We start from the raw sequence: 25115 nt of genomic DNA, 5'->3' as shown, positions 1-25115 counted from the left end.
TATAACATAGTGCGATACCAAACATTTTTTGTACACTGGTTGACACTTTTACAGATTCACAAGTTCTAAAGGTTTAAATACCTTAAGATACTTTGAATATCCCAAATCACATTTTGAATCCCCCAAAATTTCCAACACCAAACGATGCTCCGCATCTTTGGGATCTAGCAATTTGCTTATCCTTCAGTCGTTTCAATTACACTCTACGATCTCCTTCGAATAAATTTCGGGACAAAATTTCCTAAAGTAGGGGAGTCTGTAACCCTTGTGCAAAATTTAGGGCTTTCAAAAATTTTTGTTTGAAAGTAACTCGATAACTGATGCTTAAACGTAATCCGTTTAACGCAACATACGCACCAGGATGAGGACACGAGCTAAACGTACCCTAAATACCCTTTACATAACTTAGAAATAAGCTTCGAAGGGTTAGGGACGACAAAAACAAGTTTATTCGATCACAGGGACTATTTGCGACAAACTGCAAAAGTCTGCCGATTCGCACAGCAACGTACACTCCGGAACAAGATCATAAGCCAAACATACCCTAAATACCCTTAACATAGCTTAGAAATAAGTTTTGAGGGGTTCGGTATACGAAAATGCGCTTATTTGATCACAGGGACTAAAAGTGTCAAAACTGTGAAAGTATGCAAATACGTGCATATCTTGCTTTTTGACCATATCCGGACATCCAAATATTTTTGTAATCATTAAAATATTGCATTTTAATGATGAGAATGCAAAAATATCATTCGTTACGTAATTTGGATCGTTTTCGTGTTCGTTACGACTTCCGTCGTAATTAACCGCAAAACGCGACCGTACGACCGAACGAACCAACATCCATGATATTTCCAAACATATTTCAAGTCCCCTATGCTTTGATATCCTTGTAGAACCTTGAAATTGGGTTAACGGGTGTTAAACACGTCGAAAAACAAGTTTTTAAGCTGTAGGGACCTGTTCTGCTAACTGATGAAACTTGTCTGCTAAGTCCTCGCGGGGCACGACAGCCAGAGGCTGTAGCTGTCGTGGGGCGCGACAGCCCTATCTGGGCAGAAACTTCAGTACAGCTTCCAGCCTGTTGCAGCTTGTTTTCCTTTGATTGTTTTCAATCTTGTGGGCCATTTTAAGTAACTTCCAAGGCTTCTAACCTGGTCCTAACACTTATAGGGCTAGGATCTTTCCTTAAAGGCCACACAATCCACTTGTCATGATCTTGTGCACTTCAAACAAATATAAATAGCCATGATCTTTCATTCAATCCTTGCTCATTTCCTTCTTCTTTCACTCTTTCTCTGATTTGAGGCTACCACACTTGTTGGAGGCCTCATACTGGAGCTTTCTTAGTCATTTTTCCAGCCTAGAATACTTGTAAGTATTCTTTCATCTCTTGTTTATTTATTTTAAGCAAGAAAGTCAAACAGTGTTTAACTTTCAGCTTTGACCATGATTTGGTCAAGTCAAAGTTCAATTGAACTTTGCAACGTGAGCGTAATCACGATGGTTATAGTCCCTTGTGACTATACCTACTGATTACCACGTTGACTAATCGAAGTGATGAGTCAAAGTTTCGGTCAAAATGCACGATTATCTGCATTTTGCGACGAAACTATTTTCGGGTATCAAAACACTTTGTTATGATATCAAATCAGTTTTCTAACTTAGTTTACATGTTTTAACATGTTTAACTCGTCACTTTTAGTTTAGTGCTTGTTTAGGGTCGTAAATCAAGCGGTCTCGACAACCGCTTAAACTTTTGAACCCGACCCGTTTGGTCGATCACTAGGATCCGACCAAACATATTTTATGACAATAGTTGTATAGGGAATAACCTTCTGAGGTTATACCTTATGGTCACTTCGTTTAGTTACTTGTATGATAGGTAGATTATATGCCTTAGGAAAATGACCAAAATGCCCTTTTTGCGCATAAATTCAATTTAAACATACGTAAACTAAATTTTGACACTTAAACTGATTATGCAACATTATTAAACATGTTAGGTCATATAATACTTATCATAGGGCTAGTTAGACCATCCGAACGCGCAATTGCGCAAATGACGCGTTAAAGTAGCGTAAACTACCTTAACGGGTCTTAACAGGTCATAACGAGTCAAAAGCACTTAGGATAGGTTTCAAATCAGAATGTAGGCTTGTTTAAACCATATCATATGAGTTCCAACACTCATTTGGTTTACAATACCTCATTCTATCTGATTCCTCGATTTATGTCCCGTTACACTAACATAGTATCTGATACACTAGGAACCACTTCGACACTTGAACTCTTGGTCCTTTGACCTTTGTTATATCATTTGAACAAGACCTATACGCAATCCCAAGTGAGTACATAATTCCCCTCTTTTACCGCTTTCAAATGTTTTCGGGTGATTCATATTTGTAACCAATTTATTTTCCAATGTATGGCATATATGTGTTTACTAAGTGCTTTTATGTGTATTATTCCAATTATTCAAACACAACGATTATCCAAATCCTTGTAAGATCTATCTATCTTCATAGTTAGATTCTTATAGGATATTTGAAGTACAGTCTTAGATCTTCCTATCTTCACAGTGAGATTTTTAAGAAGTACTTAACAAGACGATGGTTATGGTTTATGTGTAGAGATTGTTGGTGATTTAGATAAGGAAACTAGAGTAATACAATAAGGACATGGTGGATACGCCGCTGGTACTTCCTATATATAAGTGTGCTTATTGTATTACCCTTCGTGGCGTTATCCCGAATCTCCATTAGGATTTAGGATGTTATGATTCAATTATTCAATGTGACAAAACCAAATCCTTATAGCATCTATTTATCTTCATAGATTGATTCTTGTAGGATGTTTAAAGTACTAATATTGAAGTCCTTGGTTGGATTTAATTGTGTACTTTAATGCGTTTGTAACAAGATGATGTGACGAAAACCGGATTCCTGTAGTATCTATCTATTTTCATAGCTAGACACTCATGGGATGTTTAAAGTACAATGGATGTCCTTGTTTGGATTTATTGTGTACTTTAATGCATGTTTACAAGTTGGTGACAAGTTGACGATTTATGTGATTATGTGGTTAGTTGTTATTTAGATAACGAAATGAGTGTAATAAAATAAGAACATGGTGGATACGCCGCTGGTACTTCCTATATATAAGTGTTCTTATTTTATTACTCTTGTAGCATTATCCGAATCACAGGTTTATGTGTTCAATTGATTCAATGTTCAAGTATCCAAATTGTAGAATCTTCCATATCTCCATATGTTATATTCTTAGAAGGATATTCAAAGTATTATTATAAATCATTGACTTGATTTTAATAATACTCACACAAGTTATGACAGATTTCAAAACAGTTATTACTAATCCTTGATTGGATTTCTCATAACACCTTCACAAGTTTTATGACGATTTCAACGAGATTACAAAGTACAATTTCAATGGCATAAAAAATACTTGGTAATAATCATATTTCCATATACAAAACTCTTTGACACAAGTTTTCACAATCAAGATAATGTATTGCAATACTAAACTTTTGCCATTCTTTGGCTTTAAAATTTCATTTTCAATCGACATCTCTCGTAGTTGTCAAAGTAGTGCAATACCAAACTTTTTGCCATTTATTGGCTAAAAAAACTTATGTACTCGCCGGCATTTTTATGCCGACTGTTTTTCACATATGTTTCAGGATTTCGACTATTCAAGCATGCAACGCATAGGACCGCATCCGGGCCTTAGACTTCTTAAATCAAAAGACAATACATGTATTCTTTGTTTGTAAAACAATGATAACAATAATGAAACAATTTAGTACCAGTATCTGTGAGAAATTTGTAACGTGACTCCTCGATATTTCCGTCGCGTGTTGTTGTATTACGCGATTGGGGTGTTACATGATCAGAGAGTGTAATCGCGAGGGATTAACACATTCCTTATTTCGATCACATAGCAAAGTTCAATTTGACTTTGACTTGACCAAAAGTTCATAACCGAAAGTCAAAGCAAAAGTCAATTTGCTTGACTTTTGGCTATTAACTAGCTAAGAAAATGAAATAGATTAGGAGAAACACTTACTAGTGTTTGAAGGGAAGATTGAACTCAGAAAAAGAGGCTCTAAATGGCTAGAGCAAGCTCCAAAAGAGATTTAAGAAGTAAAGAGAAATGGTGTGAATGAAAATGAAGAACAAAGGACCTATTTATACTAATCTTGGATTCATGGGAGCTTGACAAGTGTGTTATGATGATGCTTAGTGTCCTAACATGTGTCAAGATCATGTTAGAAGTGGCAAGGAAGGTGCTAGGTGCCAAAGATTGAGGATAGGTGGCAATACTTGGTGATCAAGCAAAATTTTCGCATCTGGGCACCCCTTACGGACCGTAAGGCTTTAGGTCTTACAGTCCGTAAGGCTTTCTGATAAAAATTTCCATTTTGGCAGTTTTGGCCCCCGGACTTGTATTTTCACTTGTTTGCCATTTTAACCCTTCTAACCTAATACTTAAGCTATATGAAGGGTATTTAAGGTAAGTGTAACTTATATCTTTGTCTCAGAATGTACGTTATGTTAGATTGATTATGTTTAAATATCAGTTAACGAAATACTTCCGAAAGAAATAGAAAAGTTCTTGAAAGCTCGAAATTTTCGTGAGGGTTACACTGATAAAGCATCACAAGTTCCTCTTCAGTAGGCTCAGCTAGTAGTCTAAAGGAATTCCAGAGACCTTCGTAGTAAAACAGCCAGGAATCTCCGGGTTTTTGAGTTAGAGCAATATAACGCTGACAATCAACATGCTGAACTTGAATCATTCGATTTATGCTCGGAAGATAGACTCGCTTCAATGGTATAGCATATCCCACGAAGAAACCTTCTAAAGACTTATCACCAAATTTTTCGTCTGGGTCAATAAATGTTGGTGCATGCGTCTGTCGACTTCGTCTTGTATCGAGTCTTGTATAGAACTAGTTAGATCAGGGCACGAAAAATAAGAAAGTGGAAATTAGAGGAGATTCCGCTTGAAATGACACCAGGTCATTTCAAGCGAAATCTAAATGTTCTAATTCTGCTCGAAGTTAAATATGCTGATTTCGCTTGAATGAATCGTGTTAATTCCGCTTGAGACGTGTTCAACCGGAATCACATTGCCTATATATATGGCATTTCAAGCGAAATCACATAAGATTTTCCGGTTTTGCAACGAAGTGCTGCCGAAGTGTCGTCACGCTGTAAAACGTCATTATATCAATCAAATTTACAGTTAAAGTGATTTGTGTGCTGAATTGACCTCGATACGTCTGTTTCCGCCTTTCGTATTGAGATAAACTCTTCTGATCGACTTGTTCGGGGCCGAATACGATCCTACAAGTGGTATCAGAGCTCAGGAAGAAGAGTTCTTACCAATTCAGCTGCGAATTCTGTTTTCTACACCTTCTTTTTCAAAATTCAAAAATTTTCACGGTTAAAATTGGCTAAATTTCTCACAGAATGTGCACAATAGTTTTTTAACAAAGCCTTGAAAGTTTCAGGCCTAAAATCGATCTAAAATTGACAAATTTTGTTATTCCGCTTGAAACCTTTATTCCGCTTGAAAAGTATTGAAGTGATTCCGCTCGAATCACTATTCCGCTTCAGAGTTAATTTCGGTTGAACATATCTGGTGATTCCGCTTCAAGGTGCTATTTCGCTTGAAAGTACCGATTCCGTTTGAACAGGGATTCCGCTTGAGATTGTGATTTCGTTTGAAATTTATGATTTCGCTTGAACGGACTGTTTAAGAATATCTTGAAAAACCGAAACATGGCAGAGGAATTTTATAACGCTTTTGCTACCCCGATCACAGTTGCTTAGCAGACGATGTTGGAAAACGAAACGGGAACTATGCAAAAACCGCCCAGACTCATGAACATCAAGGAGTATAAGAGTTGAGAAGAATTTTATAACGCTTTTGCTACCCCGATCACAGTTGCTTAGCAGACGATGCTTGGGAATGTATTGAAACGAAATACGTTAGACCAACAAATGATGATGATGAGGTGATTGCTGTCAAAGATCTTGGTGCCGAGGAGAAAAAGAAATACAAAAACGAAAAGATGATGATCAGCTTACTGCAACAGACAGTCAAAGAGGATATCATGGTTTTACTGTAACACACTGGGAGTGCATATTCGATTTGGAAAGCATTGCGATCTAAGTTTGTTGGAAGCCAATAGATGATCAAAAACAAGAAATCACTTCTGAAAAAAGAGTTTGATTTATTCTGTGGTCTGAAAAATGAAAGCACAAAGCAGATAATTGAAAGATACCGCAATTTATTGGTGAATATGAAGAGGGCTAGCATTATCAAAGAAAACGAAGAGTTGATTGAGAAACTGGCTGATGCATTGCCACATGAGACTTGGGGCACATACTTGATGATGCTAAGAAACAAGAAAGGGTTCAACAACCTAACACTGAGCAAGTTTATTGAGAAGCTTGAAGCACAAGAAATGGAACAGATAAAGATTTCAAGAATGAAAGTGTTTGATGGTGAACAAGATATTGGACTGTATTATAAAGCCGGGTTGAATGAAAAGACCAACATGTCACCGAAAGTTGAAACTGCATTCAATGCAAAGGGTTCATTAATTGGTCCATCTAAAGGATCAAGCAGCAAAACGAGTTTTTCATCATACCCATCATTTGATCCGAATTCGGCAACAACAAAGAATGGCAGAAAATTACAGTGCAACATTGTTTTGAATCTTGAGGATGATCAAGATTACACAGAAGAAATTGCAAAAAGCCACATGTCTTTGTTGGGAACTGTTTTAGAGTCGTATGGAAGTTTTGTTGCAGGTCGGATCGGGAATCCAATGCTCACTAAAGAGGATTACGATCAGATCGATGCTGAAGAGATGGAGTTAATGGATATAAAATGATGTTTGGCTAATGTGTTGAGGAGAGCTGAGAAATTCAAGCAGATCACAGGAAGAGATGATCTCCGTGAGGCTAATGTTTCTACTTTAGGTTTTGATAAATCTAAAGTCACTTGTTTTCGTTGCAGGGAAAAGGACACTTCAAGAGAGAGTGTACTAATCACGAAGCAAGTGGAGCTCAAAATCCTTTCAACAACAATGATTACTACCGGAAGGCCATTTACCATCAAGTTGCTCAACAACCAAATCAATAGCAGACACAAACTGCACATGGAAGAAATGTGATTGAAGATTCTTCAAAGAGAGCTTGTATGGTGAATCAAGATGAGAAGAAGCCATCAACAGGGTTCAACTGGGACAAATATATTCCATCTGATGCTAAAGCATGTGTGATTGATCAAGATGATGAAAAGTTACCTGAAGGGTTTAGCTGGGAGAATTTAAATTGGGATGATTATGATCCTAACAAAACTCCAGTTCACACAGCTTTTGTTGCTCGAGTTGAAGAAGACAGTGATGATGATACTGAATATTATGCAAAAAGAATGAGAGATCATTTGAAAATGATGGCCGAAAGTGACAGTGAAGATGAAAAAGCTAAACAGAAAAAGAAAAAGATCAAAACACCGGTCAGCAGTGATGATGAAGATGTTCCGGTGGTCAGAAGAAAAGTTAAAGAAGTTCCAAAGTTCAAGATTAGTGAAGAGGTTGATGCCAGGGAGATTCTTGTGAATTGTGAAACCTATGAGATCATGAAGAAGAAAAACAGTGAGTTGATTAACAACATGAACAGGTTGAAGGAATCTTATGATGTGTTGAACAAATCAATGAACATGTACAATGATACAAGTGAAGAGCAGGCAACAGCAATGAAGACTCTTCAAGGAGCGTTTATGATCAAACAGAAAGTTGTGAACAACTACATCGAGAAGTGTGCTTTTCTAGAACAAAAACTGGAGGCTCAAAGAATTGAAACTGAAAGAGTTAATCGTTTGTTGAAAATTTACTCATGTACCTCTTATGTCATTGACAGGATTTATCCAACTGTTGAAGACATGAAGGCATTTGAAGAGGATGAAGTGACAGAAGAACAAACTGAAGAAAAGACTCCAGAAAAGAAGACTGAGAAGAAGAATGACACTAAGATGACAAAAAGAATTCCGGTAAGAAACAATGTGTTAGTTACAACAAGTGTCTACCCCCGCTAGAAAATGGATATTTGCCCAGAAATCCAAATGCTGAAAGAGTCAAAAAGGCTACAAACTTACAATGGGAGTCGGAGTCCTCAGTCAATTTGCCAGAAAGTATTGATGTCACGTTTACATCGTCTGACACTGATCAACAATCTCAATTGATGAAGAAAGTGGTGGATCATGTGTTAGATAACGATGAAACTGAGGAATCAAAGTCGGAGTCTATGTCGGAGTCAAAGTCAAAGTCTGAGTCCAGCACTCCGGATCAAAATGAAAAACAGGGCAAAAGAGTTTATGATAAAGAATTCCTGTTATCAAAATCTAATTTGAATGATGAAACATTTAAAGTAGCTTATACTTTGAATGATTCTGACAAATTATATTTTGATGAGGAATTTTCAATAAGAGGTGTCAAAACAGAAATGATCAAAAAGGTTTTCAAACTAACAGAAATCAATATTTCTAAAATAAAAGATATAAATCTTACTGATAAACCTAAAAAATACACCTCAAGAGTTCAACAACGTCTAAACAAGAAAAATGGTTACAGTTCTGGTTCTGGTTTTCAAAAGAAACCAAATCATAACGGTAACTTCAAAAAGAAAGGGTTAGGTTTTATTCCAACAGAAAATCAGAAAAATGAAAAATATGTTCGAGATTTTAAATCAAAGATGACATTTGTTTCAGGTACATCTTCTGAAGAAGAAAAAGAAAAGTTGTTCAGAAAGCAGTCGAACAGAGATTTCCTTGCAATGAAGCAAGATGAGATGAAGACTGTTGATCAGAAGAAGAAAACTCGAACCTGTTTCAAGTGTGGAAAAAGTGGTCACATTGCCATGAACTGTTCACGGGCAATTCAAACCAAACAGGGAGTTTATAAACTGAAAGAAAAAGTGATTGAGTTTGAACCACCAATAGATAGAACCAAACTATTCAAAAATTAAAATTTAAAATTGATGAATGTTCAAACATGTTTTACAAGAAGAGTGTCACACCCCGAAATATCAGAGCTTGGCGTGACTGGACCGGTATCTTCATTGCACAGCGGAAGCAAAAAGCTAAGACTTCTAAACAATGAACGCCCGCTAAGTACTCGAAATCCCGTGGGTTCTTCTATTCCAACCGTTCCGTAGTTTTGGAAAAATGCAACCTGAGAAAGAACATGCGAAAAAGTCAACATAAAGTTGAGCGAGTTCATAGTTTGTTTTGAAAAGATTTAAAATAAATCTTTTTGATAACCGGTTTTAAAGTTGCTGAGAAAATATAGTAAAATCATTTTCTTGGCATGATATATATGAAAACTATGAGTCTAGCCCACGAGAGTCTTTGTGCATTGCACGAGAGAGAATGGGCCGAGCCCAAACGAACCTTTGTAAGCAGGATCAGCGTGTCCTCTTACTTAGGTATAGTTCGAAAAACGTTACCAAAGTTTGTAAATCCATGTATTTGTGAGTTTACTTCAAATGAATCTTAAAAACATTTGAAAATCTGAGTATTAAAACTGGTATGTAAGCGTCTATGAACAGATCATTAATGTTTTGCAAGGACATTAATATGTGTGGCGACATAGGAAGCACTCAACCCTAGCGGATTTCCCCCGGTCCACCCGGTTAGAACAACAAAAGCACTACATGGGCCACACAAGGACCCAAGAGTGGGGCTCGCTACACCCGATAGATCTACCACTTTTGCCCTCGGTCTTATACAAGATTAATGGCACTTAAGAGAGATTACTATTCGCTCACCTGATCTAACAGTTCATTCCCTAGCTTAACCATACCCTAGTTAACGTATAATGTGAGAGTTATTCATGTCCTTGGGCCTCTGCCCATGTCCTTGGGCCTTTGCCCACGTCATTCGTGTTATTAAAACTCATGCATGTTTCGAAAAACACTAATGTTTTTATAAAACCTGTATGTTTAGCATAATCTTTTCGTAAACCATTTGAGTTTGTTAAAATCATGTCGCAAAATGGTTTATAAATATGCAATATTCATTTATCGAAACCTTGTGTGATTTTGCAAAACTTGCATGTCTTTCCACCCACGAAAACATTTTATAAAAATGTAAAACAGTAAAAAGTGGGGGTTATGAACTCACCTTGACATTCCTGTGCAAAGCTAGCCTAGCGTGATTCCGTAGTGTCGTTCCAAGAACGTGCATTAGCTAGCGTGCAACTATAGCATTCCGGGTCGTAGAGTTGACTGAGTTGACCGAGTCAACCGGGTTGACCGAGTTGGCTCGCTGAGTTGACTAGGTTTGACCGAGTTGACTCGGTTCGACCGAGTCGACCCGTTCCTTGAACTCCAAACCGAACGGATCTGCTGTTGACCGCCTTTGACCGAACCCGAGACCGAACCGTTGACTAAGTTTGACCAGCCTTGACTTGCTTTGACCGGTTGACCGATCCCGAAGCTGACCGGAGTGAACCCGAACCATGATCGAGCCGAGCCTGATTTGTAGCAATCCGAACCAAAACAAAATAAAAAAAAGGTATGTTGATTACAATCTGCGCAATCGTTTCGAGTTTAACCGAAATAATAAAATAAAGAAATGCTCACCGGAGTCGCGTGTCTGACCCGACACCGAACTAAGTCGACCAGGACCCAACTTGAATCTGTTGAATAGAACCATGACCCGACCCGCTTGAACATGAAACCTGCTGAACCCGAGCCTGATCCGTGACAAGAAATCTGTCGGACCGAGCACCACCACCGCCGTACAGCTTCCGACGTGGCTCCGATAGCCGTCGGGTCTCACCGCCATCACCGCCGTATCTCACGGTGGCTACGGCCACCGTCGTGAAGATCCACCACCACCGCCGCGGCGGCGGCACCGAAACCCTTCGCCGTCTCTCTCTCTTGAAGTCTCTCTCTCTTCTGGACTTGTCGTCGGTAATCACCGGTTCTTCAGTGAGTTGAGGAGTGTAGGCTATGTTGAGTTGTGTGTGAAGGAAATCATAAAGATCTGAGAAGGGGGGGGGTGTTGCGTGAGGTTGAGGGAGGAGGAGAGAACAAGCATGTTCTAAACCAGCTTTTTAGGTGATGTTGATATGGTTTTCAAAGAACTCCATTTGTGTCTTGTCTGTATGTGTGCGTATATAATCAGAGAGGAGAAAGAGATGTTAAATAGGTAGGGTTTTGTTACTTCTATTTATTCATTCATTTATTATAATTTTAATTTTACACATTTGCTAAAGTATGACAAAAGTCAAGTAAGTATTTTTTGGTTACCTGCTTACGCTTCCATACCATCCATACATTCTTGATGGGGTTTTTTTTTTTTTCCTTTTTATATATATGTAGAGTTCCCATGTTATACATTACTTTTTGTCAGACAAAGATTTGTGGTCAAAGATATGGAATCATGAGGTATAAGGGAAGACATTTTATATAATAAATAGTCTAGAGTATGGAATGGTGATCTAATATATGACAGATAATTGTCTAGATAAAACTATTGTATTTTGGTTGAAATATTATTTACTCAATTGAAATATATAGGGACCATATAAATTAATCATATAGAATTGTATACACACACGTATACATTGGGTATTTTGAAAAAGAAAAAGCTAAATCTTTATTAATGTAGATACATGTTAAATCCAGATATTATATAATCATGTTTAAATGCATTTTTTTATAACCATATTCATAACTATAAGTAATACGTATAAACTTCGTATTTTTCGGCGTGGCCAGTATTTTGTACGGCATCAGTTCGTTCTCGTTTATCGTTACGCAGTTTCTTCGTGGATTATCATTCGCGTACTGTAAACTCGAATAGGTGTTCCTAGGCATTCCAATAGCCTAATTAAGTTAATTCATGCCTTAAACACTATTTATTATTGCCTTAAACATTTGTTAATCACGTTATTAGAAGCCGTTAATTACCGGTTGTCACATTCTCCCCCTGTTGCAGAAATTTCGTCCTCGAAATTTAGTCTATGTTATCTCCTCCGAGTTGTGTCGTTCCTAGGTAAGTCCGAATAATAACAAAGTGAGTGACTGCGTAATCGAATCAAGACTTTTTCAGATTACGTGAGTGTAAAGACATTTTGAATCAATAAGAACCCAACGGTTCACCTGAGTTTTTTTTTTCCAGAAATCGATGTCAAGTGAACGAGATGTTGTGATACTATCACCAATGCGATCAAGTTTACGGGGTTCAACAAAAAGGAATTTCGACCAATAGAATTCCAAATGAACGTTCACAATATGCAAATCAATTTTTGAAACAACAGAATTCACTACCAACGTAAACTTGCGTTGGTTATTGTACGATTGAAACTCGAATTCAACAAGCTCAAATAGATAGAATCATGAAATGATTTGTCAACTGTTGAACCAATAAACGAATAAGATAAAACCAACGTGTTGACATTATTGAGCTGCAAGGATACACCGAAACGAAATACAACCGAACCTGGTGTATCATCGTCTTAATACATAATTGCATTAAGACTATTTGAATGATGTGTCAAACGAAAAGCATAAATAGTTCTGCATGAAACGACTGATTGTAATTAGCACAAGCTACAAGTTTAGACCGACGCCACAGGGTGTCGTAGTTAATGCAACAATTCAGCAATAGCGGTGATCGAACAAGTACCGCCTGTGTTTTGCATGAAATGCTCGATCATGATTAGCCCAAGCTACAAGTTCATACTGACACCACAAGGTGTCGTAGTGATCGAAATAATTCAATAATAGCGGTGATCGAACAAGTATCACCGTGTTTGAAATCAAATGAGGGCTAAATGAAGTGAATCTGAGTGCCTGTTTCAAACAAATCTCATAGGATTTTCAATTGAAAACGAAACAAATAAACAATGTTTTCGAGCGAAGATGAAAAGCAATGGATATCACAAAATGTTCGCTCGATGGTGAAAGAACCGTTAAGAGGTACACCGGAATATAATATGAATTTGTGTACCATTGTCCTACAACACGATTGTGTTAAGATTGCTTTAAAATGATAAATCAACTAAGCGGATTTAATATCAATAAACAAATAAATGAATAATTAAATCCGTACATGATGTGAGCAACGAGATTAGCGCAAGCTTCAAATTTGTGAGAACGTCACCACAAGGTGATCGTGATCAAGGAAACGATTCAGTGAAGTCGAAGACCAAACAATCATGTTATGGTTAAAAAAAATGAAGTGCTTGTTGGGATTATTCGAATATGATGGCCTCAATCCATCATATGGAATCTTGAATCGAATATATATTACGAGCAAGTTCAAACAATTGAACTTTGTTTAAACACAGTCCAACAATGAAATCATGTATCAATAAGAAAGTTTCGACATGGCCACAACGCAAAACCATGTATGTAGCTTGAAAGGAAAGGAGTTTCAACGAGTTCGTTGACCCGATATCAAGGTGTCAGCGTTTTGCAATAACACGGTCATCCAAATCACAATGCAAAATTCGATATAGCGAAACAATATTGAACGTTGATAAAGCAACAATTTAGAGTGGAGCCCCCGATGGTCTTCACGAATCAATCTAACGGCATGCATAACAAACAAAACATGCGTAACATGTGAATTTGTCAAGAAATGAAGCAATCGAGTGTTCGCTATTTTGAAATAAGGTCCTCTTGATGCAATGACCATTAGGGGGAGTAGAAGTGGGAAAATCTACTCACTATATGCAAAAAGTCGAAATTTCAACAAAAGAAAATTTAAGGACTTTACCTGGAATTTCACGTGATAACCGTTGTTAAATGACATTACCATGGAATGTCGAACATTACGTATTTGTCATAAATGAAATAGGGGGAATTGCGAAAGCATGTGACTTCTTTTGCAGCGCCAATAACTGTGAGTCTCTTTAGACTAAGTAGCGGCTATTGTGAGATCTTGTTCTAACGTACCTTAGCGAGATTCGTGTCGTTTGCAGGATCACGTGGCAAAGTGTTGCATTGCAATCGGTAGTTCTCCCGCTGTCAGGATTAGCGTCGTTGTTATTGTGCCCATTCATGTTTTCCAAATGCCTTGCCTCGAAAGTCGTGTATGATGTACTCCGACGTCCGCTGACATATAGTTTAAGTTTCATGTATACTTGTGCACTAGCGTTTCGTTCCGCGTAGAATATGATGTGCTCCGACATCCGTTGACGTATAATTTGAGTTTCATGTATTCTTGTGCACTAGCGTTTCGTTCCGCATAGGTTACCTGCTCGGGTAAGTAAGATAGCATAGACGACATAATATAATGGTGTTTGCGCGAGTTAATAATCGCAGTTCCTACGTGAGGACCTTTAATGAATTTCGACATAAGTTTTCCAAAGGTCCTAAATGCATGTTATCAAAACCCTCAAGGTTTTTGTTAAATGTATGAATCTGTTCGTGAACCGTGTGTCAACACAACACTTGTGTATGTTTAAAACCAACATGTTGAATCATTGTTTCGGCAACGGTTGCAACCCATTTTCGAGTACTTGGCGTTCTGTGTGTATTCATAGTCTTAATAATTCTAAGTCCCCAGAGGAAAGTGAGGTTAAAGCCTAGGTATCTCTACAGAAACCTGAATTCGCTGAAACCTATAGCTCTGATACCAATCTGTCACACCCCGAAATATCAGAGCTTGGCGTGACTGGACCGGTATCTACATTGCACAGCGGAAGCAAAAGCTAAGACTTCTAAACAATGAACGCCCGCTAAGTACTCGAAATCCCGTGGGTTCTTCTATTCCAACCGTTCCGTAGTTTTGGAAAAATGCAACCTGAGAAAGAACATGCGAAAAAGTCAACATAAAGTTGAGCGAGTTCATAGTTTGTTTTGAAAAGATTTAAAATAAATCTTTTTGATAACCGGTTTTAAAGTTGCTGAGAAAATATAGTAAAATCATTTTCTTGGCATGATATATGAAAACTGTGAGTCTAGCCCACGAGAGTCTTTGTGCATTGCACGGGAGAGAATGGGCCGAGCCCAAACGAACCTTTGTAAGCAGGATCAGCGTGTCCTCTTACTTAGGTATAGTTCGAAAAACGTTACCAAAGTTTGTAAATCCATGTATTTGTGAGTTTACTTCAAATGAATCTTAAAAACATTTGAAAATCTGAGTATTAAAACTGGTATGTAAGCGTCTATGAACAGATCATTAATGTTTTGCAAGGACATTAATATGTGTGGCGACATAGGAAGCACTCAACCCTAGCGGATTTCCCCCGGTCCACCCGGTTAGAACAACAAAAGCACTACATGGGCCACACAAGGACCCAAGAGTGGGGCTCGCTACACCCGATAGATCTACCACTTTTGCCCTCGGTCTTATACAAGATTAATGGCACTTAAGAGAGATTACTATTCGCTCACCTGATCTAACAGTTCATTCCCTAGCTTAACCATACCCTAGTTAACGTATAATGTGAGAGTTATTCATGTCCTTGGGCCTCTGCCCATGTCCTTGGGCCTTTGCCCACGTCATTCGTGTTATTAAAACTCATGCATGTTTCGAAAAACACTAATGTTTTTATAAAACCGGTATGTTTAGCATAATCTTTTCGTAAACCATTTGAGTTTGTTAAAATCATGTCGCAAAATGGTTTATAAATATGCAATATTCATTTATCGAAACCTTGTGTGATTTTGCAAAACTTGCATGTCTTTCCACCCCCGAAAACATTTTATAAAAATGTAAAACAGTAAAAAGTGGGGGTTATGAACTCACCTTGACATTCCTGTGCAAAGCTAGCCTAGCGTGATTCCGTAGTGTCGTTCCAAGAACGTGCATTAGCCAGCGTGCAACTATAGCATTCCGGGTCGTAGAGTTGACTGAGTTGACCGAGTCAACCGGGTTGACCGAGTTGGCTCGCTGAGTTGACTAGGTTTGACCGAGTTGACTCGGTTCGACCGAGTCGACCCGTTCCTTGAACTCCAAACCGAACGGATCTGCTGTTGACCGCCTTTGACCGAACCCGAGACCGAACCGTTGACTAAGTTTGACCAGCCTTGACTTGCTTTGACCGGTTGACCGATCCCGAAGCTGACCGGAGTGAACCCGAACCATGATCGAGCCGAGCCTGATTTGTAGCAATCCGAACCAAAACAAAATAAAAAAAAAGTATGTTGATTACAATCTGCGCAATCGTTTCGAGTTTAACCGAAATAATAAAATAAAGAAATGCTCACCGGAGTCGCGTGTCTGACCCGACACCGAACTAAGTCGACCAAGACCCAACTTGAATCTGTTGAATAGAACCATGACCCGACCCGCTTGAACATGAAACCTGCTGAACCCGAGCCTGATCCGTGACAAGAAATCTGTCGGACCGAGCACCACCACCGCCGTACAGCTTCCGACGTGGCTCCGATAGCCGTCAGGTCTCACCGCCATCACCGCCGTATCTCACGGTGGCTACGGCCACCGTCGTGAAGATCCACCACCACCGCCGCGGCGGCGGCACCGAAACCCTTCGCCGTCTCTCTCTCTTGAAGTCTCTCTCTCTTCTGGACTTGTCGTCGATAATCACCGGTTCTTCAGTGAGTTGAGGAGTGTAGGCTATGTTTAGTTGTGTGTGAAGGAAATCATAAAGATCTGAGAAGGGGGGGTGTTGCGTGAGGTTGAGGGAGGAGGAGAGAACAAGCATGTTCTAAACCAGCTTTTTAGGTGATGTTGATATGGTTTTCAAAGAACTCCATTTGTGTCTTGTCTGTATGTGTGCGTATATAATCAGAGAGGAGAAAGAGATGTTAAATAGGTAGGGTTTTGTTACTTCTATTTATTCATTCATTTATTATAATTTTAATTTTACACATTTGCTAAAGTATGACAAAAGTCAAGTAAGTATTTTTTGGTTACCTGCTTACGCTTCCATACCATCCATACATTCTTGATGGGGTTTTTTTTTTTTTTCCTTTTTATATATATGTAGAGTTCCCATGTTATACATTACTTTTTGTCAGACAAAGATTTGTGGTCAAAGATATGGAATCATGAGGTATAAGGGAAGACATTTTATATAATAAATAGTCTAGAGTATGGAATGGTGATCTAATATATGACAGATAATTGTCTAGATAAAACTATTGTATTTTGGTTGAAATATTATTTACTCAATTGAAATATATAGGGACCATATAAATTAATCATATAGAATTGTATACACACACGTATACATTGGGTATTTTGAAAAAGAAAAAGCTAAATCTTTATTAATGTAGATACATGTTAAATCCAGATATTATATAATCATGTTTAAATGCATTTTTTTATAACCATATTCATAACTATAAGTAATACGTATAAACTTCGTATTTTTCGGCGTGGCCAGTATTTTATACGGCATCAGTTCGTTCTCGTTTATCGTTACGCAGTTTCTTCGTGGATTATCATTCGCGTACTGTAAACTCGAATAGGTGTTCCTAGGCATTCCAATAGCCTAATTAAGTTAATTCATGCCTTAAACACTATTTATTATTGCCTTAAACATTTGTTAATCACGTTATTAGAAGCCGTTAATTACCGGTTGTCACAAAGAGAGCTAAATCTGACAACCAGAAATGGGTTGTTAAGAAGTCTGTTGATAGTTATAGCGATGATTCTGATAGATCAAAATCAGAGGAGCTATCTTCTGGCGATGAATCTGATTCCACAAAATCAGAGGAGCCACAGATTGTAGAAAATGGTGAAGAATCAGTTCCGACTGTGGATGATGAGAATTTTCCACCACTTCGGGCTGAAAATTTAAAAAGAAAATTGGTAAAGTTGAAATTTCAAACCAATTTTATTCTGACAAAAAGGTTTTTGATGTTGAAAAGGTCTTTAACCCCAAAGTAAAACACATCTTTGGAAAAATGATTGACAGAAAAGTCAAAGGGGTTAAAGAGTTCTATGAGAAGAAGATGGGAGGTAAGAAAAAAAGTGTTGATGACTCGTTAACACCCAAGGCTGGTCAGGCTTGGGTGGATATATTCTTTGAATAGAAAAACCTGACTTGCCGGAGCTCCCAAGTTGGTAATTGTGGAGCATGAATTGGCATCTTTAATTGGTAAAATGAATGTGTGTAGATGTTCCATTCCTACATGTGGTTAATAGGTTTGGATAAATTTACAAATGGTACTGAGGTTTGATTGTGCATACTTGAAAGTGGTAAATCAGGGACATTAACTTGTACTTGATTTCCTACAAGTGGTTAAAGATGAACAATGTGATGAGTTTACCCCGAACCTACATATGGTAAAATCAACAAAACTTATTTTTCGGAAAAACCATTTTGATTAAAACAAACTTAAGTGTTTTGAAATCTTAATGGGAAAATAGTTTGTTGTAAGGGGGAGTTCTGATTGTTTATGCCAAGTGGATGGCGATTTGAAGATATTCACAACAGTTGTCATATTTCTGTATAGTTTGTTTTCAAATTTCTTTAAATATGTTTGCATTTTAGGGGGAGTAAAAATAAAAATTTCAGAAAATCCAAAAACATTAGAAATTTGAAAAAGTCAAAAACATGATAAAATCAAAAACGAGTTTTGTTGTGAAAAAGAGGAAATGATAGTACATCAGTGGACTATCACAACATGCTAAAGATATGGAAAGTTAAAAATGTGATAAACAATCTCATTGTGGATATGCCAGTAGGTTTTTGCACATTTAGTAAATTGTGACGAGATATAAATCTAAATTTCAAACTTGCTTATCTCGTGGGTAACATTTCTTGGATATATGGGTAACCCCCGAAATCTTGTTTGAAAGGTCCCTCTTTTTGAGATACTAGGTCTTTATACTCAGTGATATCTGGGGTATTATCCCGGGACTTCTGATTTTGCGGAAGCAATAGCCTAGTCCCCGTATAATACTTTGCAAATTGCTTGAAATATAGCGTCGCCCTCTGCATAAAAAATGATGAAACATTGAAAAATGCTAATCATGTGCTGTTGAAGAAAAGATCCTCTAAAGGGGACACACCAAAAGTCGAGCCGTCATCTCTCTGCTGAACGGAAGTTCTGACCTGAGCTCTCACGGTTTTGCATCTAACCCCTTACAGATATCATCTAGGTATACTCACCTGTAAGACTGAATATTGGGATCTGGATACGGGAGTATATTCAAGTGGTGGGACACGCGAATAAGTTTAAGTCCTTAAGACATTAATCTCGTATCTCGAAACAGTTGAACTTTGTGTGAAAATTTAAAAGGATCAGTATACTGACAATCTAGGTGAATTGTTTAGAACTTAAAATGAAATCAAGCTTAACGGTGTTGGTGATTTGTCTCATAAACTGATATGATCCTCTTACACAAACTCACAAAAAAAAATATTGTCTGTAAATATTTCTTTACTGTATTCCATATTATTCAAAAATTCAAAAAGATTTTATGTGTGTTTTAGTATAATTTTTTGAAAAATCCAAAAAGATTTTTGACAACTGGTGTTGAAGAGCTGATTTTCAAAATCTCAAGTGCTAAACATGACGAACAGGTTTGGGAAGATTGTGTTTAAAAGGTTTTTAAAATCCTTTTTGCAAGAGGTTTGTCAGAGATCTGCAAGTAGTGTCTAAGATAGTCAAATCTTTATCATAAAAAGCTTATGTTTGTGGTAGAGACTGTGCAGGTTTGAGTAAGAGCTGGATTAATTGATCCTGAGAAGCTTGAGTTTCGAAAGCCAGGTTTCGATTCTGAGCAAAGTATGAGCCAGGCAGTGATCTTGAATCTGTAAAAGCCAGACTACGATCCCAACTTACTGAGAGGGGGAGTCTGAATATCAAAAAGTCAGGTTCTGATCCTGAGATTGCTGATGCTGATGAATTTAAAAATTCAACATTCGAGGAGGAGAGTATTTGTTCGAGGGGAGTTTGTTGGTGATGATAGAGAAAAGAGAGAGATTTGAAGGATGCTTTACAGTGTAAGATACTTTGAAAAGAAGCCCGAAGACTAATAAAGATTGAAGATGCGAAGACTCGACACTGAAGACTCGTCAACATTCGAGGGGGAGTTTGTTGGTGCATGCGTCTGTCGACTTCGTCTTGTATCGAGTCTTGTATAGAACTAGTTAGATCAGGGCACGAAAAACAAGAAAGTGGAAATTAGAGGAGATTCCGCTTGAAATGACACCAGGTCATTTCAAGCGAAATCTAAATGTTCTAATTCCGCTCGAAGTTAAATATGCTGATTTCGCTTGAATGAATCATGTTAATTCCACTTGAGACGTGTTCAAGCGGAATTACATTGCCTATATATATGGCATTTCAAGCGAAATCACATAAGATTTTCCGGTTTTGCAACGAAGTGCTGCCGAAGTGTCATCACGCTGTAAAACGTCATTATATCAATCAAATTGGCAGTTAAAGTGATTTGTGTGCTGAATTGACCTTGATACGTCTGTTTCCGCCTTTCGTATTGAGATAAACTCTTCTGATCGACTCGTTCGGGTCCGAATACGATCCTACAATAAATGTACATGACGACCCAAATGGTTTTAACCACTTAAGATTCGGCTTCTGTCGATGGAGCAACTCAAAACATGTCTTCTTGTGTACCTTGACCGTAAGAACTCGACTGTGTGTATAACACGCGGACGCTACAACTTCACTCCAAAAACTTACAAAAAGCTTTGAATCAGCAAGCATTGTGCGTGCGGTCTCGGTCAGTGTCCTATTCTTTCGTTCAGCTACACCGTTTTGCTGTGGTGTGTATGTAACACTGAATTCGTGTAGGATTCCTTTGTCATTACAAAATTCTAACATTCCGTTGTTTTTGAACTCTATACCCACTACAAAAGAAAATGCCATCTAGTGACATGCAAAAAGTGTCACAGAAAAACAAGAAAGTGCCACTAAAGAACCTGGTAAGAATGGGTGGCACACAAAAAAAGTGCCACAAGAAGAGCTGACGCTAAAGCCTTTTAATGGCGCTTTTTCAATGCGTCGCACAAAGTTTTTAAGCTTTTAGTAGCACCTTTTTATCTGTCAGTACAAACTTTTGAGCTTTTAGTGGCACATATTTTTTGCCACAAAAATCAGATCAAATTAAATGCCATTGACATTTATCATATTAATTTTAATTAATTACAATTATCATTTTTACATTAAAAAATAAAAACAAAATTGTAAATGTAGAAATCATAAAATAATCACTTCAATTAAAAGTTCAATCCAAATGGCTAATAAGTGTCGATCTAAGTCTAATGATCAAACATATAACCCAAATAAACTAACAAGTGTATGAATAAAAGCTCAAAACTTCATTGTGTTCATGAATCTCTTTCACAATCTTCATGCGAGTTAAATAATCATCGTGTTAACGTTTTCTTAGTAGTCATACTCCCACTTCATAGTTCCTAGCACTTACTACTTATTGTTGCTACATCAGCCAACTGACTATACTCAACCTGAAATTTCACAATTCATGTTAAATTGATTAGATCTGATAACCATAGCTATCAAAGATGTAAGAGCAGTTAGTAAAAGGCAAACTTACCGACCCCCACTGTTGTCCTTCACGTGATCATAATTACCCGTCATGTGCTCCCCCACTGTGAACCAAAACACTGCAAAAATAACATAGAACTGAAAACATTTAGACTCTAATCAAATAAGAAACAACTAATTCACAAAAGTTAACATAGTTCTTAATGGTTTTCCTGCATATTCCCATAAGTTGAATAATAATAGTTCAGTTCTGCCTTACCTATTAACTGTTTTTAGAACTATATATACCAACCTGCTTTATAATGCTATCATATGAGATTTATTCACAAGAGTTACTTCTTCTCTAATGAACTCGGAGGAATATATTAAACTATATTAAAATACCTGTGAAGAGTGTAAAGATTGCGCAAACTTCTGTCTGCTAGGGGTGATAAGTACTTTCCATCCTCTCTATCAAGATCAAGTCGCAGGAGGAATTTATAACGGTTGTTTATCTGTCCAATCGAATAATTTCACATAAAAAAATTCCAAATAAGAGGTCTGCTTCTTCACAAGTTATTTTCAACAATATGCAAAATACAAAACCAATCTGCCCAGCTTATATATACACTGATCACATGGTACTTTCTTTAATTAAATGGCATTCACATGAACTGAACCATGTCATAAGGGTTAAAGTTACTGACCTTCACCATTGTATCTCGAATGGAATCATATTCAAAACGCTTTAACTGAAGTTGATAAACAGGGGGAAATCAATGAACATGAAACGCTTCTCTGCATCCTGCAAAGGACAACACATGATTGAATTGTAAAAGACCACAATAATTATTAAATAACAAAAAGTTCTAAATACATAAATTTAAAAGATGACTCCAACCTGTAACCCATGTGGTCCAGCACGGTATCTACTATCACCTTCAAGTCGTTCTACTTATGTATATTTGTCAAAAGAAGCATACACACTGCAACAACCTTTGACATCAAGCTGAAGGCCTGACACAAGATACACGTGTTAACAAAAAACTATAATCACTATATAACAATTGCATTATCACATATATACTTACAGGAAAATGTTTTCTTTTTTATTGATATGTTCCACATATTTCAGATTATGTCCTTCAAATAGTTTTTTAATCACACCTTCTACAATATCAGCCGCGCAGCCGCTGTTGCGGGTGTGCAGTGTGGTGCTGCTGCTGAGGCACAATTAGTTTTTAAAAAACAAAAGAAAATGGTGGGCCAAAACCCTGAATACCGAACTGCTTTGACCACCAAACCGTCAAAACGGAACCGCCAAACCATTGGCCGGTTTGGCAAAGGTTTATCCAAAACCGTTGTTGCCCGTTCGGCTCAAAAATCCTGAACAGGAAACATCCCTAATTTAGACCAGCAGCTTAAACAGTTAGGCCATATGATCACCATAATTTGTTCAAATATACTAAGCACAAATCACTGTTCACTGTTCAATTACTGACTAATTCATGTTTATGCGTGTGCCTATATTACTAGTACGACCCATATAAACCTAGATATATAACCACGAGACGGAAAAACATTAAAAATAAAATGAAAGAAAATAAAAAATAACATATATTACCTTTAAATTATCAACCTTACTTTTGGGATACCATCAATAGATCATCAGGCCACCTTTAACTCTCCATACACTGGACCCTATAAAAAACTTCAAACTTTTTCTACTCAAAATAATTACAAATAAACCTAATTATGTATATGTATTTGTGTATATATGTACATATAACAGTTTTATAATTATTAAAAAAACTTTTCCAACATATAGCATCAATTCTTTCAAACATGAGTATTGCAACATTCACCTAGAAAACAAGAAACCACAACAAATTAATCATTTTTCTAATTGTGTTTACTAAATGAACTGCAAGAACTATTGCAAATTAGCAGAATATTGTATAGCACCTTACCCTTTTGTAATTTGACTTGGATTTGTTAATGCTGTGGTTTGTTACCAATGACATTTCCCTTCTCTGCTTCTTGGCATTCCCACCCAATCACAAATCGTTACCGTTACCCTCAGCAAAGATATTAAACTTCATCATTATAAATTTCATCATTTTAATACAACAAAACAGTAACAACAAAGCACAACTGAATTAGAACAAGGCAGGACACACAAAAACATATTTCCTAAGGTCAAGTTTACAAAGTGGCTTTATCAATTAGCAACCCCGTATTACATAGTCACCAAATCTCTCAATTTCATCATGTGGAATCATCAAAATAATAACATATCATAATGAACTGATATATAACTAAAGGTAGTAGATAGATTAAAATGTGTCTAGTATACAAAATGTTTATCAGTCTCACATGTTTATAATCAAATCATCACCTTAAACCTCTCAAAACATTAGAACAATAACAACAAATGAAAATCAATTTAAATATTAAATCCCCCCCCCCCCCCAAGAAAAAAGATTTACTTATGTAAAACATTAAGATAATTGAATCAAATAGCAAACTTCGAAGTTAATAGAGTCTTTATCTCATACTTATATGTATTTGATGAAAAGTCTCCCCTCCATTTGCGATTTGCCCTAAAAAAAACAAAGAAAATGAACATAAGTTTAGAAACCGTAATCTGACATTCAAGGAACAATAGATACAATCAATACATATGAAATTAAGAACATTAACAGAGTAATACATTTGATTAAAAAAAGTTGCATTGATCGCCATCTGGTTTTAGAAGCAACAAAACTACCTGAATGCGAAGGGACGAGAGAGAAGGGTAACATTAGAAAATACAGTGAATGAGTGGTTGGTTATATCCCCCTTTCTCCTTTGAAAAAGATTGAGGGCTGTTTGGTACCCTCTTAATTTCATTTAGATGCTATATTTTAATTTTAATGGTTTAAAACCTCTGGATAAATGAGAGGTAACCTCAAGTCTAAATGGTTAAAAGATAACCTCTGAAGGGTAAATCATCACATGTCACATTCTTCTACCTTCTCATTGGTAAAATTCTTAATGGTTCCATTAAGAGGTAGCCTCTTACACTCTGTTCCCGAGTTTTATTTAACAAAGGGAGGGAAAGGAGATGAAAATATGACAAAAAAAAAATATGTTCCTGAGTTTCATTTAACAGGAGGAGGGGAGGGAAAAGAAGGGAAAAGGGAAGAAAATATGACCATATATTCATCCTCCCAAATTGGAGATATTAGGAGAGAAAATTTTTCTTCCCCTCCCCCTGTTAAATGAGACTCGAGAACATAGTGTTAATGACCATTCAGAGGCTACCAAACAGCCCCTAAGAAAAAAAAAATAAGATTAGGATTTGCTTAGGTCACAATTAGGTTTAGAAATTGGGATGGGATGGTAGGTAAAGGGGAACAAAATTTCGAGCGGGGTACGAAATTTCGAGCCGAATAGTGGATAATCATTTGGAGGGAATTAAAATGAAATTTATGTTCAGCCCAGTTTGTCGGAGGTGAGAGGGTTTACCCACTTTAGTGTGGTTCTCGCTCAGGGAGGTCACAGGTTCAAGACCACTCCAGTTCCAATATTGGGTAATTCTGGTGTGGCTGGACCTTAGGGGGGCTAGGGATCAAACCCGCGTGCGAGCGATAA

At 37.2% G+C, this 25115-nt stretch overlaps 2 protein-coding genes and 1 long non-coding RNA gene across 18 annotated transcripts; all 3 read right to left on the bottom strand.

Moving 5' to 3' along the window:
- Positions 1 to 10278: 10278 nt before the first annotated feature.
- Positions 10279 to 11206, bottom strand: LOC110938735. The gene is made up of 2 exons (XM_022180857.2): positions 10677 to 11206; positions 10279 to 10567 (listed from the first exon to the last, which is right to left on the bottom strand). Exons 1-2 carry the CDS (start codon positions 10879 to 10881, stop codon positions 10293 to 10295), a joined length of 480 nt encoding a protein of 159 aa, XP_022036549.1. The 5' UTR covers positions 10882 to 11206; the 3' UTR covers positions 10279 to 10292.
- Positions 11207 to 15776: 4570 nt separating this feature from the next.
- LOC118492349 lies at positions 15777 to 16831 on the bottom strand. Its single transcript, XM_035990268.1, has 2 exons — positions 16263 to 16831; positions 15777 to 16153 (listed from the first exon to the last, which is right to left on the bottom strand). The coding sequence occupies exons 1-2, from the start codon at positions 16465 to 16467 to the stop codon at positions 15879 to 15881; spliced, it is 480 nt and encodes a 159-aa protein (XP_035846161.1). The 5' UTR covers positions 16468 to 16831; the 3' UTR covers positions 15777 to 15878.
- A 4352-nt stretch (positions 16832 to 21183) lies between these two features.
- Positions 21184 to 24332, bottom strand: LOC110940338. Of its 16 annotated transcripts, none has more exons than XR_004893294.1 (9): positions 24250 to 24331; positions 24038 to 24082; positions 23104 to 23190; positions 22571 to 22865; positions 22381 to 22496; positions 22187 to 22284; positions 21885 to 21994; positions 21550 to 21619; positions 21184 to 21460 (listed from the first exon to the last, which is right to left on the bottom strand). It is a non-coding gene; the product is annotated as an uncharacterized LOC110940338 (long non-coding RNA). The 16 variants fall into 16 exon arrangements; XR_004893296.1 differs by having other exon boundaries at positions 23104 to 23180; positions 24250 to 24330; XR_002593015.2 differs by lacking the exon at positions 22571 to 22865 and adding an exon at positions 23450 to 23575 and having other exon boundaries at positions 24193 to 24326.
- Positions 24333 to 25115: the final 783 nt, after the last annotated feature.

The sequence above is a fragment of the Helianthus annuus genome, chromosome 5, assembly GCF_002127325.2.
Source record: "Helianthus annuus cultivar XRQ/B chromosome 5, HanXRQr2.0-SUNRISE, whole genome shotgun sequence".
Taxonomy (NCBI): Eukaryota; Viridiplantae; Streptophyta; class Magnoliopsida; order Asterales; family Asteraceae; genus Helianthus; species Helianthus annuus.
The sequence above is the reverse complement of the archived record's forward strand: the minus strand, read 5'-3'. Positions and strand labels throughout refer to the sequence as shown.

Coding starts and splice junctions, on each gene's coding strand:
- LOC110938735 (XM_022180857.2), bottom strand. CDS start 10,881: ATGGCGGTGAGACCCGACGGCTATCGGAGCCACGTCGGAAGCTGTACG. Junction 10,568..10,676: donor GGGTCAGACACGCGACTCCG/GTGAGCATTTCT, acceptor GCTACAAATCAG/GCTCGGCTCGATCATGGTTC.
- LOC118492349 (XM_035990268.1), bottom strand. CDS start 16,467: ATGGCGGTGAGACCTGACGGCTATCGGAGCCACGTCGGAAGCTGTACG. Junction 16,154..16,262: donor GGGTCAGACACGCGACTCCG/GTGAGCATTTCT, acceptor GCTACAAATCAG/GCTCGGCTCGATCATGGTTC.